Source organism: Rhinopithecus roxellana, chromosome 21 (genome assembly GCF_007565055.1).
Source record: "Rhinopithecus roxellana isolate Shanxi Qingling chromosome 21, ASM756505v1, whole genome shotgun sequence".
Taxonomy (NCBI): Eukaryota; Metazoa; Chordata; class Mammalia; order Primates; family Cercopithecidae; genus Rhinopithecus; species Rhinopithecus roxellana.
In genome coordinates, this window is record NC_044569.1 from 38694760 (window position 1) to 38709822 (window position 15063).

General features: G+C 39.2%; 1 protein-coding gene across 8 annotated transcripts in view; it reads left to right on the plus strand.

Annotated features, from left to right (window-relative positions):
* Positions 1–15063, plus strand: part of ATP9B (ATPase phospholipid transporting 9B (putative)) — a 302593-nt gene that overhangs the window by 18481 nt on the left and 269049 nt on the right. For all 8 annotated transcript variants that reach the window (XR_004055661.1, XM_030925838.1, XM_030925840.1 and 5 more), the window contains one exon: positions 7497–7670. Coding sequence is in view for 6 of the 8 variants with exons in the window: in XM_030925838.1 (XP_030781698.1) it covers positions 7497–7670 (174 nt within the window). In the remaining 2 variants the exon portion in view is untranslated. Of the gene's footprint in view, positions 1–7496; positions 7671–15063 lie in introns of those variants that run through there.

The window sequence follows — 15063 nt, forward strand, 5'->3', positions numbered from 1 at the left end:
TGGCTGCTTTACCTCCAGATGTCACTACTTGGGGCCTAGCATCTTGGGTGAGCTAAGGAAGACCTCTCCCTCACTTCCAGTCTTACGAAAAAAATTATTTTTAATTATTCATTGTTATGGATACATAATGGTTATGCACATTTATGAGGTACATATGATGTTTTGATACATGCATACAATGTGTAATGATCGAATTGGGTAATTGGGATATCCGTCACCTCCAGCATTTATCATTTCTTTGTGTTAGGAACTTCCCAATTTTATTCTTTTATTTATTTGAAATACACACTAAATTACTCTTAATTATAGTTGCCCTGTTGTGCTACTGAACACTAGTTCTTATTCCTTGTATCTCACTGTATTTTTATACCCGTTACCCATCCCTTCTTTGTCCCCTACTCTGTACTACCCTTCCCAGCCTCTGATAAGCATCATTTACTCTCTGTCTCCATGAGTCCAACTCTTTTTTGAGCTCCCACATGTGAGTGAGAATGTGTGATATTTATGTTTCTGTACTTGGCTTATTTTACTTAAAATAATGTCCTCTTGTTCCATCAATGTTGGTGTAAATGACTGGATCTCATTCTTTTTTACTGTTGAATAGTGCTCCATTGTGTTTATGCACCACATTTTCTTTATCCAGTCATCTGTTGATGGACACTTAGGGTGCTTCCAAATTTTAACTGTTGTAAACAGTACTGCAGCAAACATAGGAATGCAGGTATCTCTTTGATAACACTGATTTCCTTTATTTTTGGTATATACCCAGCAGTGGGATTGCTGGATCATATAGTAGCTCAATTTTTAGTTTTTTAGGAAGTTCCAAACTGTTCTTCATAGTGATTGTACTAATTTACATTCCCACCAACAGTGTACAAGGGTTACCTTTTCTTTACATCCTTGCCAGCATTTGTCATTGCTTGTCCTTTGGATATAAGCCGTTTTAACTTGGGTGAGATGATCTCTCTTTGTAACTTTGATTTGCATTTCTCTGATGATCAGCGACGTCAAGCACCTTTTCATATGCCTGTTTGTGATTTGTATGTCTTCTTTTGAGAAATGTCTATTTAGATCTTTTGCCCATTTTTGATTAGATTGTTAGAATTTTCCATATGGAGTTGTTTGAGCTCCTTATAAATTCTGATTATTAATCCCTTGTCAAAGGGGTAGTTGGCAGATATTTTCCCCCATTCTGTGGGTTGTCTCTTCACTTTGTTGATTGTATCCTTTGTTCTGCAGAAACTTTTGAACTTGATGTGATCTCGTTTGTCCATGTTTGCTTTAGTTGCCTGTGCTTGAGGGGTATTGCCAAAGAAGTCTTTGCCCAGACCATTGTCCTGGAGATTTCCCCCAGTATTTTCTTGTAATAGTTTCATAGTTTGAGGTCTTAGATTTAAGCCTTTAATCTGCTTTAATTTGATTTTTGTAGATAGAGATGGGATCTATTTTCATTCTTTGGCGTATGGATATCCAGTTTTCCCAGCACCATTTATTGAAGAGACTGTCTTTTCCCCATTGTATGTTCTTGGCACCTTTGTCAAAAACAAGCTCACCATTAATGTGTGGATTTGTTTCTGGGTTCTCTGTTCTGGTCCATTGGTCTATGTGTCTGTTTTTATGCCAGTAACTTGCTGTTTTGATTACTGTAGCTCTTCAGTATAATTTGAAGTTAGGTAATGTGATTCCTCCAGTTTTGTTCTTTTTGCTTAGGATAGCTTTAACTATTCTGGGTCTTTTGTAGTTTCATATAAATTTTCAGATTGTTTTTTCTATTTATGTGAAGAATGTCATTGGCATTTTGATAGGGATTGCATTGAATCTGTAGATTGCTTTGGGTAATATGGACATTTTAACAATATTGATTTTTCCAATCGATGTACATGGAATATTTTTTCATTTTTTGGTGTCCTCTTCAATTTCCTTCATCAGTGTTTTATATTTTTCATTATAGAGATCTTTTACTTCTTTGGTGAAGTTAATTCCTAGGTATTTAATTTTATGTGTGGCTATTGTAAATGGGATTACTTTGAAAATTTCTTTTTCACAGTGTTTACTGTTCGCATATAGAAATGCTACTGGTTTTTGTATGATGATTTTGTATCCTGCAGCTACTGAATTGATCAGTTCTAATAGTATTCTTGTGGAGTCTTTAGGTTTTTGCAAATAGAAGTTCGTATCATCAGCAAAGATAATTTGATTATTTCCTTTCCAATTTGGATTCCCCCTCCAATTTGGATTCCCCCTATATGTTTCTCTTGTCTGATAGCTCTAGCTAGGACTTCCAGTACTATGTCAAGTAACAGTGGTGACAGTGGGCTGAGAGTTTTGAAGTCTTCAGTTACTATTGTGGATTTGTCTATTTTTCCTTCCACTTGTGTCAGTTTTGGTTTATGTGTTTTGAAGCTCTGGTGGTAGGTGCATACGTATTTGGGACTTTTAGATCTTAGTGGTGATTGATCCTTTTATTATTTCATTATGTTCCTCTTTATGCTAGGCAGTTCTTTTTTTGATGTGTTTGTCTTATATTAATATAGCTACTTAGCTTTCTTTTGACTAGTGTTTCCATTATATGGAACAACACAGTCATGTGTTGCTGAAGGATGGGGATGTGATGTTCTGAGAAATGTTAAATACCATTAATACTTAAAATACTTCCCCTAGATACTGAGTTTTGTACTCCAGAAATAAGTTTGGCAATTTCATTGTTGTGCAGCCATTCTAGAGTGTACTCACACAGACCAAGATGATAGAGCCTACTACGCATCTAGCCTGTAATGGTAGAGCCTGTTGCTCCTAGGCTGCAAACCTGTGCAGCGTGTTACTCTCCTGAATACGGCAGGCAGATGTGACACAATCGTGCATCTGTGTATCTAAGCATACTGAACATAGTAAAATGCACTATAAAACATAAACAATCATACACCTGTACAGGACACTTAGCATGTAAATTAATCTTTAGCTTACTTCAACTTTTTTACTTTATAATTTTTTTAATTTTTAAAAACTTACTGGCTTTTTTGTAATAACACTTAGTTTAAAACATGAAGAGATTATATTGTTGCACAAAAATATTTTCTTTTTTAATATTCTTGTTCTATATGCTTTTTTCTTTTTTTTTTTAAATTTATGTTTACTTAAACTTTTTTTTTTTTTTAATGTTAAAAACTAAGACAAAAGCACACATATTAGCCTAGGCCTACATAGGGTCAGGATCATCTAATCACTATCTTTCACCTCCGCATTTTGCCACACTGGAAGGCAATAACACACGGAGCTGTCATCTTCTGTGATAACAATGTCTTCTGCTGGAATACCTCCTGAAGGACCTGCCTGAGGCAGTTTTACAGTTAGCTTTAAAAAAAAAAATAAATAGAAATGGTACGATCTAAAATAATAATAGTATAGTATAGTAAATACATAAACTAATAGCATAGTCATTAGTTATGATTGTCAGGTATTAGATACTGTACATAGGTGTATATGCTAGACTTTTATATGAATGACTGGTAGCCCAATAGATTTGGTTTACACCAGCATCACCACAAAGATGTGAGTAATGCGTTGTACTATGAATGTTATTATGGCTGTGATGTCACTAGGTGTTAGGAATTTTTAGCTTCCTTAGTGGGACCACTGTTCTATATGCAATCCATTGTTGACTGGTATGTCATTATGCAGTGATTAACTGTTTATTTTTCCATTTTTTTTTTACTTTTAATCTTTTAATATTAAATACCATTATATTTAAAGTACTTCCTTTAGATAGTGATTTTTATACTCCAGGGGATGTTTGGCAATGTCTGGAAACATCTTTGATTGCCACAACAAGGGGTGAGTGTGGGGCTGCTACTAGCATCTAGTGCATAGAGGCTGGGGATACTGTGGAATAAATATGTGCATAGGACAGCTTCACCCCAATAGAGTTCTGTGGCCCAAAATGTTAATGTGCCTCTGCTGGGAAATCCCACTCCAGGACTTATGATAATGTGGCTAACTTTTCGCTGTCTACTTAAGGTTAGTATTTTACCACCTCATATAAACTAGAGAGTCACCTACTCTTCCGTGTTAGGCTTCTTATATGTATTCGCATCTGTTTGTGTTAAAAACTTACCCTGACAATTTAATACGTTTTATTTTTAATAGTCATACATATTTTAAAGAACTTTCTGTTGCTCTTCCTTCATTCTAGAAGTTCCGTGTTTCCTTCTGGTATCATTTTCTCCATCGTGAGTCTTTCTTTAGCATTCTTTCAGGGCAGATCTGTTGACAGCAAATTCTCTTAGTTTTCTTTCATCTGAGAATATCTTTGTTTTTCCTTCATTCCTGAAGGACATTGTTGCTGGATATAGATTTCTGGGTTCACAGTTCTTTTAGCACTTCAAACATCAAGTTCCACTGTGCTTTGGCCTCCATTTTTCTCCATGAGAAATTTACAGGCATTTGAATTGATGTTCCTCTATATGTAATGAGTTGTGTTTCTCTGGCTGCTTTCAAGATTTTTTCCTTCATCTTTGCTTCTAGTAGTTTGATTATGATGTATCTTTATGTAGTATCTTTGCACGCTGTTTTTAGTTTACTGTCTTTTTTAATTAGATTTCTTTCAACAGATTTGGGAAGTGTTTATCCATTTTTTCTTCACATATTTTTCTGCCTCAGTTTTTCTGGTATTCTAATGACATGCATGCATGTTAGACCTTTTCATATATAAAGAAATATAGATAAACAATGTGTATACGTGGGTGCATGTGCACACACCACCTCCCCCATCTGCTTAGAATCTCTGTCTTCCCTAGGATACTTGTAGAGTATTTAAAAAAAAAAGAAAAAAAGAACTTCTGTTTTTCTGTTCACTTCAAGACTGTTCAGCTTTATCTCATGGAGCATGGATATAATGGCTGCTTTAAAACTCCAGTATGTTTTTCATACTGCAAGTAGCGTTTGTTGGTTGTTCTTTCTCTTGACTATTGGCCATATTTCCCTATTACTTTGTATGTTGAGTAAGTTTGGCTTGTATCCTGGACATTCTGAATATTGTGTTGTGGGACTCTGAGTCTCATAATCCTTTGAAGAATGTTTTGTTTTAGCAGTGCATTGACCTGGGTAGGTTTCGACCCCCAGTTCTGTTTCACCACCAGTGGGTGGTGGTTGCCATGTCAGTTCAGCTGCAAAGCCTTGACCAGGCCACCGGCTGCCCACTAGTGCTTGTCGGGCCTGTTGTATAGGACCTGAGTAGTTCCCAGAGCTTGTCCTGTGCTTATTTGGGTTTGGGCACATTTTTGCAGCTCGGGGGTGAGCCCGGGACTTCTGTTGATTCATATACAGAATTAGGGCATCCCTTGTCCAGCTTTCTCCACTCTCTGGTTTATCCCACGTCTCCAATTTCCAGGGTTGTTTTTTCTCAGCTTTATGCTTTCTGAAAGTCAGGGTTTTCTCTCAGAGTTTTAGACCTTCGTGTTGTTGTGAAAGTCTACCTGACTGGGGCGGTTCTCAGGGAAAAGTTGTGTGAGAAAAGAGAGAATTACCAGGGACGTCCACATCCTGTTTGGACTCCAGGAGCCCGTCTTCCTGTTTCCCTTGCTCTCGTAGAGGGGACTACTGGGTAGCCCTGGGAGGGCTAGGAGAGAGAAAACTGGAAAACAGAAAAAACATTCTGCTTTGCAAGAGCCCCCTTTGCTGGGGCTGTGGCTAGAAAGGATGGGCTTCTTCTGGAGTCTGCACTCTGCATATTACGTGCAGTGCAGTTAGAGTCTTCACTTTGGCAGGAACTCTGCACTGGACTTCAGAGTCTGTTTTAGACGCCTGGAGCTAAGCTGCCCTTGTCTGGAAACTGTGCACGTCAGGCCCATCAGTTGGAGGTCTGAAAAGAGGAAGAATTACTAGGAAGAAAATACGCCAGGTCATGGTCAGAAATATGATTCCATCGTACATGACACGTACACTCGGCCACTCATGCGCTTACCTTCACATCATCCGTGCCTTTTGGCCTCTGGGTACTTACAACGTGCTCTTTCTCTTTGAGTTTTCTAGGCAGTGAGGACTGCATGACTGGGTTCCTGAGACTCACTGTATTCTCTTGAAAAAGGAAAAGTCTTCCACAATACTGACCTCTCTCTAAATTGCACTTTAGCAGAATGTACTAGAATTGCCTGCTTATGTGTTTGATTCCTATTTTTCGTTTCTGAAGAACTCTTAATTTCCACTTATTGCCCCTTTACTTCCCCTCACCAACAAGCCTTCCAAGAGGTGCATCCTTCTTCCCATGTGGACTTCTGCCCCTGACATTGATGCCTTACTAACCAAGCTCTGTGCCCCCTCCTGTAGGTCCCCCAGTAACCAGTGCTGTGATCACAGACCTATTGCTCTCAGGGTAGATTCTGTCTGGGTATAATTTTTATCCATGGTCTGCCATTGCTAGGGCCCTCAGCCCTGTTTTCCCCCTAAGCTGCCTGGCTGTGACCCAGACTGGACTCTGGACCTGGCTTTGTTGATTTGGAATACTTACTTTTTTCCTTATGTGTCAGTTAAGGATGGTACTATCTCTGTCCCTTATTTATGTTTTAGTAGTGGGTTTTGGTTAGTTTTAGCTGTTTTCTATATGGAATTTAGAGACTGTGAAAAAAGATTTCAATATAAGTGACTGCATTTATCCCAGAGAGGAACCCACAAGTCTGCTTTCGTATTTTTCACATTGTGACAATGCCTCCACAAATACTTGATGCAGAATTCAGTAAGGTAGCACTTGTTGAATCACCATTATCGTTTCTGACAAATTGTTCTCAAAAAGGTAAGTTTTTATTTTTTAAAGATAGATTATGTTTGTGATTGAGGAAGGATAAAAGGAACAGTTTTGATGATAGGCTGCCTGTTTCTTGGAATCAAGAAGATTGTTGAGCTTTAAAAGATATGCTGGTTGTTGAGATTTTTTCATTGAATAGCATGTTTTAGTGAAGAGCATAACAGAATAAATGGGACATAGCATCATTCCCCAAAGATTATCAAGACTGTCAGCAAACCAAAGGATGATGTTGATACTTTTCAGATACAGACAGCTACATATTGTTGAAAGTCACTTCTAGAATGTTGGCTGATGATGTAAAGTTGTGTAACATAGAGTGTTTAGATGTTGCTTGGAGTGAACATTCTTTGCTATAGTCATGTTTCAGAAGATTGGTGTTTTCTGACTGGATCAAATGCAGCGAGGAGCTGTTGAGCAGCATGGGTTGTGCTGTCAGGCTGGCCATCCGCAGCACAGATGCTTCCAGGATTACGCTCACAGCACAGTTAACAGAGACTTCTTCAGCTAGCACAGGCCTCGTTGGGCAGCTTTTTTACCTTAGCTCACATTCCTTTGCAAAAGAAGGCAGCCTCTGCAGTCTTATTTATAATGCTTTACCTCAGCTGAAGACAGCCTAATTTGAGGAAATACTGTCCCTAACTGAAACACACTGTAAAAGCCTGCCTGGCCTGTCTCAGCACTCTGTTTTCACTCCAACTAGGTACCAGCTGGAGGATGAGTCTGCGCATTTGGATGAAATGCCACTAATGATGTCTGAAGAAGGCTTTGAGAATGAGGAAAGTGATTACCATACCTTACCACGGGCCAGGATAATGCAAAGGAAAAGAGGACTGGAGTGGTTTGTCTGTGATGGCTGGAAGTTCCTCTGTACCAGGTTTGTTATCCGTTGCTACCTAATTTCCTTATACGCTAAGCTTACTTATAAGCTTAGCTTCTAATATACTTATTAGCTGTATTAATATAAAAACTCAAGGAGATATTTCTTAAATGATATCATGCAGATTATTAGTACATTAATCAAAGCCAAACAGTGCTAATATGAAAAGAAAGGAGAGCCAAATTAATTATCTTATGAGAAGTTTTAATGGTTAAAACCTGGAGGCTGGGTGTGGTGGCTCATGCCTGTAATCCCAGCACTTCGGGAGGCTAAGGCGGGCAGATCACTTTGAGCTCAGGAGTTCGAGACCAGCCTGGACAACATGACGAAACCCTATTTCTACTAAAAATACAAAAATTAGCTGGGTGAGATGGTGAGTGCCTGTAATCCCATCTACTAGACCCGGCTCGGTCTCCCTTAGTGTTGGGATTATAGGTGTGAGCCACCGTACCCGGGCCCAAATATTTTCTAATTTCCATTGTCATTTCTACTCTAAATCCATGTTTAATTTAGAACTATGTTGCTTAATTTCCAAAGTTAGAGATTTTTTCTAGTTAACTTTTTATAATTATTATCATTTTAAATAGAGACCAGGTCTTGCTCTGTTGCCCGGGCTGGTCTTGGACTCCTGAGCTCAAGTGGTCCACCTCAGCCCCCCAAAGTGCCAGGGTTACAGGCATGAGTCACCATGCCTGATCTGTTTTTTGCAGTTATCTTTTTGTAATTGATTTGTATCTGAATATCATGAGGCCGTTTACTTATAATTTAAAAAAACGGGCCAGATACGGTGGCTTACGCCTATAATCCCAGCACTTTGGGAGGCTGAGGCAGGCGGATCACGAGGTCCAGAGATTGAGACCATCCTGACCAACATAGTGAAACCCTATCTCTACTAAAAGTACAAAACTTAGCTGGGCATGATGGCGCGCGCCTGTAATCCCAGCTACTCGGGAGGCTGAGGCACAGGAGAATCGCTTGAACCCAGGAGGCGGAGGTTGCAGTGAGCCGAGATCATGCCACTGCACTCCAGCCTGGCAACAGAGCGAGACTTTGTCTCAAAAAATAAAATAAAATAAAATAAAAATTACAGTCTTTGTAATGTGTTGAGACTTGCTTTATGGTTCATCATATAGACAACTTGTAGCAAATTTTCTTTGTGTATTTGAAAATAATTTGTACTTTTCAGTTAAGTGCACTGCTCTGTATGTCAGTGAAGTCATAGTTGTTGGTTGTCTGGTTCAAATCTGTTGCTGTTCATGGTTTGCTTGTTTGTCAGTTACTGAGAGACTTCATGAGTTTCTAAACATCATTGTGGATATGTCTATTGGTTAATTTTGGAGCGTGTTATTAGATGATGCACATTTAGGATTATTAACCTATTCAATTGACCTTTTATTGTCTTTAAATGCCCTCTTTTATCTTTAAAAATGCTTTGTGAAGACTTGTCTAATTTCAATAAAACTGTACCAGCTTTCTTTGATTAATGTTTGCATGGTATATATTGTCATTCTTTTACTTATTTTTTTTAAAATTTTGAATTTGGAAATAATTAGAGAGTTACAGGAATTGCAAAAATAGTATAGACGGGTCCTGTATTAGTTCATTTTCACACTGCTAATAAAGACATACCTGAGACTGGGCAATTTACAAAAGAAAGAGGTTCTGTTGGACTCACAGTTCCACATGGCTGGGGAGGCCTCACAATCATGGCGGAAGACAAGGAGGAACAAGTCACATCTTATGTGGATGGCAGCAGGCAAAGAGAGCTTGTGTAGAAAAACCCATTTTTAAAATCATCAGATCTCGTGAGACTCATGCACTATTACGAGAACAGCCCAGGAAAGACCCTTCCCTATACCTCAATCACCTCCCACCGGGTTCCTCCCACAACACATGAGAATTGTGGGAGTTAACTTCAAGATGAGATTTGGGTGGGGACACAGCCAAACCGTATCAGGTTTCTTGTATTTTTCACCCAGTTTATCCCAGTGGTTACATCTTACGTAACTATAATATGAAACCAGGACACTTACCTTGGCACAGTGTGTGTGTGTGTGTGTGTGTGTGTGTGTGTGTGTGTGCGGTTCTTTGTGATTTCATCAGGTGTTGATCTGTGTAATCACCACTGCAGCCAAGATGCAGAACCATTCCAGCCCCACAGGGAGCTTCCTGTGCCACAGCCACTCCCGTCCCTCTGACCCCTGGCCTTGGAAACCTCTCATCGATTCTCCATCTCGTTTTAATATCAAGAATGTTATATAACTGAAATTACTCAATATGTGATACTTAAAAATTTTTCTATTTTTTTCCGTATTGTAGTGATATCTGTATCATGTGATTTGTTTTTTGAGGTTGGCCTATTTCATTCAACATAATGCTGTGAGAGCCATCCAAGCTGTTGTGTAGGTTGTTTCAAGTTTTTGGATATTAGAAATAAGGCTGCCATGAGCAATTGTGTATGTTTGTGTGTGTGTGGGCATAAGTTTTCATTTCTCTGGAATAAATGTCCAGAAACTTCACTGCTGGGTTGTATGGTAGGGGTAGGTGTATATTTAGCTTTTTTTTTTTTTGAAAGAGTCTTGCTCTGTCGCCCAGGCTGGAGTGCAGTGGCGCAATCTCGGCTCACTGCAAGCTCTGCCTCCTGGGTTCACGCCATTCTCCTGCCTCAGCCTCCCGAGTGCCTGAGACTACAGGCGCCCACCACCACACCCGGCTAATTTTTTGTATTTTTAGTAGAGACGGGGTTTCACCGTGTTAACCAGGATGGTTTCGATCTCCTGACCTTGTGGTCCGCCCGTCTTGGCCTCACAAAGTGTTGCGAATGCAGGCGTGAGCTACTGGGCCCGGCTGTATATTTAGCTTTTTAAGAAACTGTCAAACTATTTCCCAGAGTGGCTATACCAGTTTACATTTGCGCTAGCAGTATTTGAGAGATCCAGTTTATTTTCGTCTGTGCCAACATTGGGTGTTGTCACTGTTTTTGATTATAGCTGTTCTAGTAGATGTGGAGTGATGGTTGATTGTGTTTTTCATTTCCGTTTTCCTAATGCTAGTGAGGTTGGACATCTTTTTGCCATTTGTGTACTCTGTTAAGTAAATGTTTTTCCATCTTTAATTTCTAGTTGTGTTGTTTGATTATTTTTTTTCTTGTTGAATTTGGAGAGTTCTTTACATGTTCTAACTATGGGTCCTCTGTCAGATATGTAGTTGGACATACTTTCTTTTTTTTTTAAGACGGAGTCTCGCTCTATTGCCCAGGCTGGAGTGAAGTGGCTGTATCTTGGCTCACTGCAGCTTCCGCCTCTTGGGTCCATTCTCCTGCCTCAGCCTCTCGAGTAGCTGGGACTACAGGTGCCCACCACCATGCCTGGCTGAGTTTTTTGTGTGTGTATTTTACTAGAGACAGGGTTTCGCCATGTTGCCAGTCTGTATCTTGTCTTTCCATCCGTTGAGATTCAGAGAGACTTCAGTGGATCCAGTGTTTTTAATTTTGGTGAGGTCTGATTTATTGCTTTTGTTACTTTTGTGAGTTGTGCTTTTGGTATCACATCTAAGAATTTCACAAAACTCCTTGTTGAAGATTTTCTTGTATGCGTATTATAGCTTTATGTTTGAATATTTAAAAAAATTTTTTTTGGTAAGGTGAGAGATTTAGGTTGAAGTTCATTTTTTAGCCAGTGTGTATCCAAATGTTCTAATACCACTTGATTGTACATGAGCGGGGCTCTCTGTAACCTTGGTTCTGTTCTCTTCTCCATCTCGTCAGTGTGTCAGTTCCTGCCAGTACCACACAGTGTGCTGTACTGTGGCTTTATGGAAAGTCTTAACGTGGGTAGGCTGATTCTTCTTCTTCTTCTTTTTCAGAAATCTTTAAGTTATTCTAGTTCCTTTGCCTTCCCATATAAATTTTAGAATAATCTTGTTCATATCTACAAAATCCTTACTAGGGTTTTGTTAGGACTTGTGTTGAACCTATATATTATATTAGTTTGGGGGGGAATTGACATGTTTCCTATGTTGAGTCTTCTAGATCATGAACATAGTACCTTTTGCTCCATTTTATTTGGAGATAATTTGATCTCTTTCACCAGCGTTTTGTAGTTTTCAGCATGCAAGATTTACTCCTAAGTATTGAATTTTTTTGTAGTGATTGTAAATGGTTTGGTATTTTAAATTTTTGATTCCACATTTTCATTGCTAGTGTATAGAAATACAATTGATTTTGTATGTTTGATCCTTTATTCTATAACCTTGCTGAACTCACTGGTGGTAAGAGTGGTTTTGTAGATTCCTTGTAATCTATAAAGACAGTCATGCCATCTGCAAATAGCAGTGGTATTACTTCTTCCTTTATGGTCTGTGTGCCTCGCCTTGTGGAGCTGGCTAGAACGTACAGCATTGTGCAGTGGCGGCGAGAAGGGGCACCACCACCTTGTTCTTTCCCAGGCAGGAGCTGACGGTATTGCGGCATTGAACAGATAGGGACTGTAGGTTTTTAAAGGTACTGCTTAACTAAACCAGATAACTATTTGTAGTTTTTTTTTTTTTTTTTTTTTTTTTTAAGAAATCTATCTTATATTAAGAAACAGAACAAAGCATTGGCAGGAGAAGTGGTCTAATACATAGTTTTGTCAGACCCAGAAGCAGGCTTTGGAGATGTAAGTTGCAGAGTCCTTATCATTGTGGTGATAGTGGAAGCCACACAGAAGGATGATGTTCTTGAAAAGGTTGGGAGACGTGGTATAGCTCTGTGAAGAATAAGGAGGTGACACCTTTGGAAAGAGGATGTATTGGAAAGGAAGAATAATATCCATCCTTTTTGGCAGGAGGAAAACTAGGGGAGGAAGAATGAAATAGTGGTGGTGACTATGACTTTTATCCTCAATTGGTAACATCAGGTCAATTGAGTAAGGATGTGATTAGGATTCAGATGAGGGCTAAAAAAAAATGGGAAAATTTGGTCATGCTTTGGTAGAGAGCATCAGTAATCAGCAAAAGAAAATCAATAATAATTTGTCTTGAACTAGGCATAAATTTACGGTGACGTATCCATCAGGGAAGAGCCTGGGTGATGACAGAGCTGAGGAAGTGTGGTGTGGGGAGTTGTGGTGAGGTAGGCCACCATGACGATGGGAATTGATGAGTTTGTAGGGGCAGAGGGGTTGACTGCTACCAATTTACTGGCTGTGGGAGTGGCTCAGAAGCAAGTGTTCTGAATTTGTGTGGGGAAAGGCTAAGTGCTTTTCTTCTGTGGTCCATATGTTCCCTTCTTAAAGAAGGTGGGTGTTCTCACCACTGTTTACAGCCAAGAACCGGAAGAGTGCCTTTTGTGACAGGTAAGGGCCAGCCCAGAAATTGAACCAGGTCCCAACCTGGTGACCTAAAGCCCTTCCTTTTTGCTTTCTGAACTGGAAAATTTGCTAGGACATGGAGTTGTGGCCCGAATAAGATCCTGATTTGCCGTCTTTGAAGTAGAATAGCTCTGTGGTAAATGCCTGGTCTCCCCATCCTAGAGGGACATCACCGTGGAGATCATTGGGTTGAGAAGGTTGAGAATCTGTGTCCAGGCTGTTAGGTGGTTTTTAGTGTGTGTGGAAAATCACTGGGTACTGGGGGAGACTGCAGGACGTTCATAGAGGAAGTGGGAACTGGGCACCGATGGGTGCAGTGCTGGGGACATGGGCAGTGCAGTGTTCATGGTGGGGACTCTTAACAGACCCCGTATGTTTTGGAAATGGTACTTATTTGGCCGTATTAGTAACAGTACCATACCAGTACTGTACTAGTCAGGTAGTTAACAAGAATTGTGAACTTCAGAATGTTCTCAGTCTCATCATAGTGTTAAATGCGTTATTGAATTTTTCTGGTTTTTCACATGATTTTGTTTTTACCAAATGGAACATAACAGCCAAATTTTAGGTTTTACTTGTAATATACTCCTTTTCTTAAGGAAAATATTAAGAATATACTTGAAAATGTAGATGGTAGCAGCAAAAACACCCGTGTTTGGGGGAGTTAAAACAGCTTAGTAAAATATCTTAGATTTGTCTATAAAGTCTTTATCTTTTTTTTTTTTTTTCTTTTTGAGACAGGATCTCACTCTCTTGCCCGGGCTGGAGTGCAGTGGTGCCATTATGGCTTACAGCAGCCTTGACCTCCAGGGCTCAAGCAGTTCTTTCAGCACAGCCTCCCGAGTAGCTGGGACTATAGTCATGTGCCACCACACCTGGATACTTTATTTTTATAGAGGCAGGGTCTTTCTGTGTTGCCCAGGCTGAAAGTCTTTATCTTAATAAATTGGGATCATGTGGAAAAAGCTAGCTGAGCCATCTTGACAACCTGTAATCAGTCTATGTGGCACTAAGGAATGTCCTACTGCCGTATGGGATGAGAAGCATCCTGAGGTATTGTCATGCTCTTCTTGTTCAAAAGATATCTGCTACAATGAGAAATTGTTATGGAAATTAAACCCTGCACCATAGAGAACCAAATTATACATTTAGCAAGTAGATTAGTCTTGTTTATTTATTTCTTATCAATTTTCAGTTGTGAATGTTTGCTACTTTTTAATTTCCCAAATAACCAGGCATTATAAAATTCACTGTTACTAACATTATTATTTGGTGGCTCAAAGAATAGAAGATTTATACAGTTAGTTTAACTGCAGGAGGAAAATGTTTGGAATATTGCAATACAGGTAGATTGTAACTCATATTGATGAGTTGTGAATATTTCAGTGTATTTCTATTTGTAGATCCTGTAAGTAGTAAGGATCATTTAAAAATTATGATTAAAAGACTGAGCGAGTAGGCTTTAATTTCTTCATGGCTTGAGACCTGCTTTCTCATTTTTATTTGACAAAAACCCCAACTTGGACACTTGGAAAAATTGTTCTGGTTTCTGTCTTTCACAACTTGGAATCTTTTTCCTGCGGGTGAATACACCTTTCTGTAAGCTGTTGTGAGGCACATTGATAGTTCTCTGGTCTGGGTTAATGTCTTTCTCACGAGATTTACATTTCACCTGTTATCAAAAATCGCTTTGTCCTTAGGAAAGTGGAGCCAGTGAATGGCATTTCCATAAGAAGGGAGGGGAGGTGTCAAATGCTGGGATCATTCCTAGTTCTAACGTCCTCAACTAATTGGCAGACGTTGGGGGCACAGAAGCATGTCATCTTTTAAGAAGACATTAGCATTGTGTTGCTTTTAAATTGGTGACCGTAGGTATCTGTTGGGTATAATAATTGTCTAATTTTTGGGGGGTGGAGAGAAAGGAGGCAAAAACTATGGGAATTATTTAATTATGACTAGTTAAAATTTTAGAAGATAGGCTCTTGATATGTTAAAATGCTTTGTTTAATGTTATGATTTGGTTATAGAGGCATTTTATG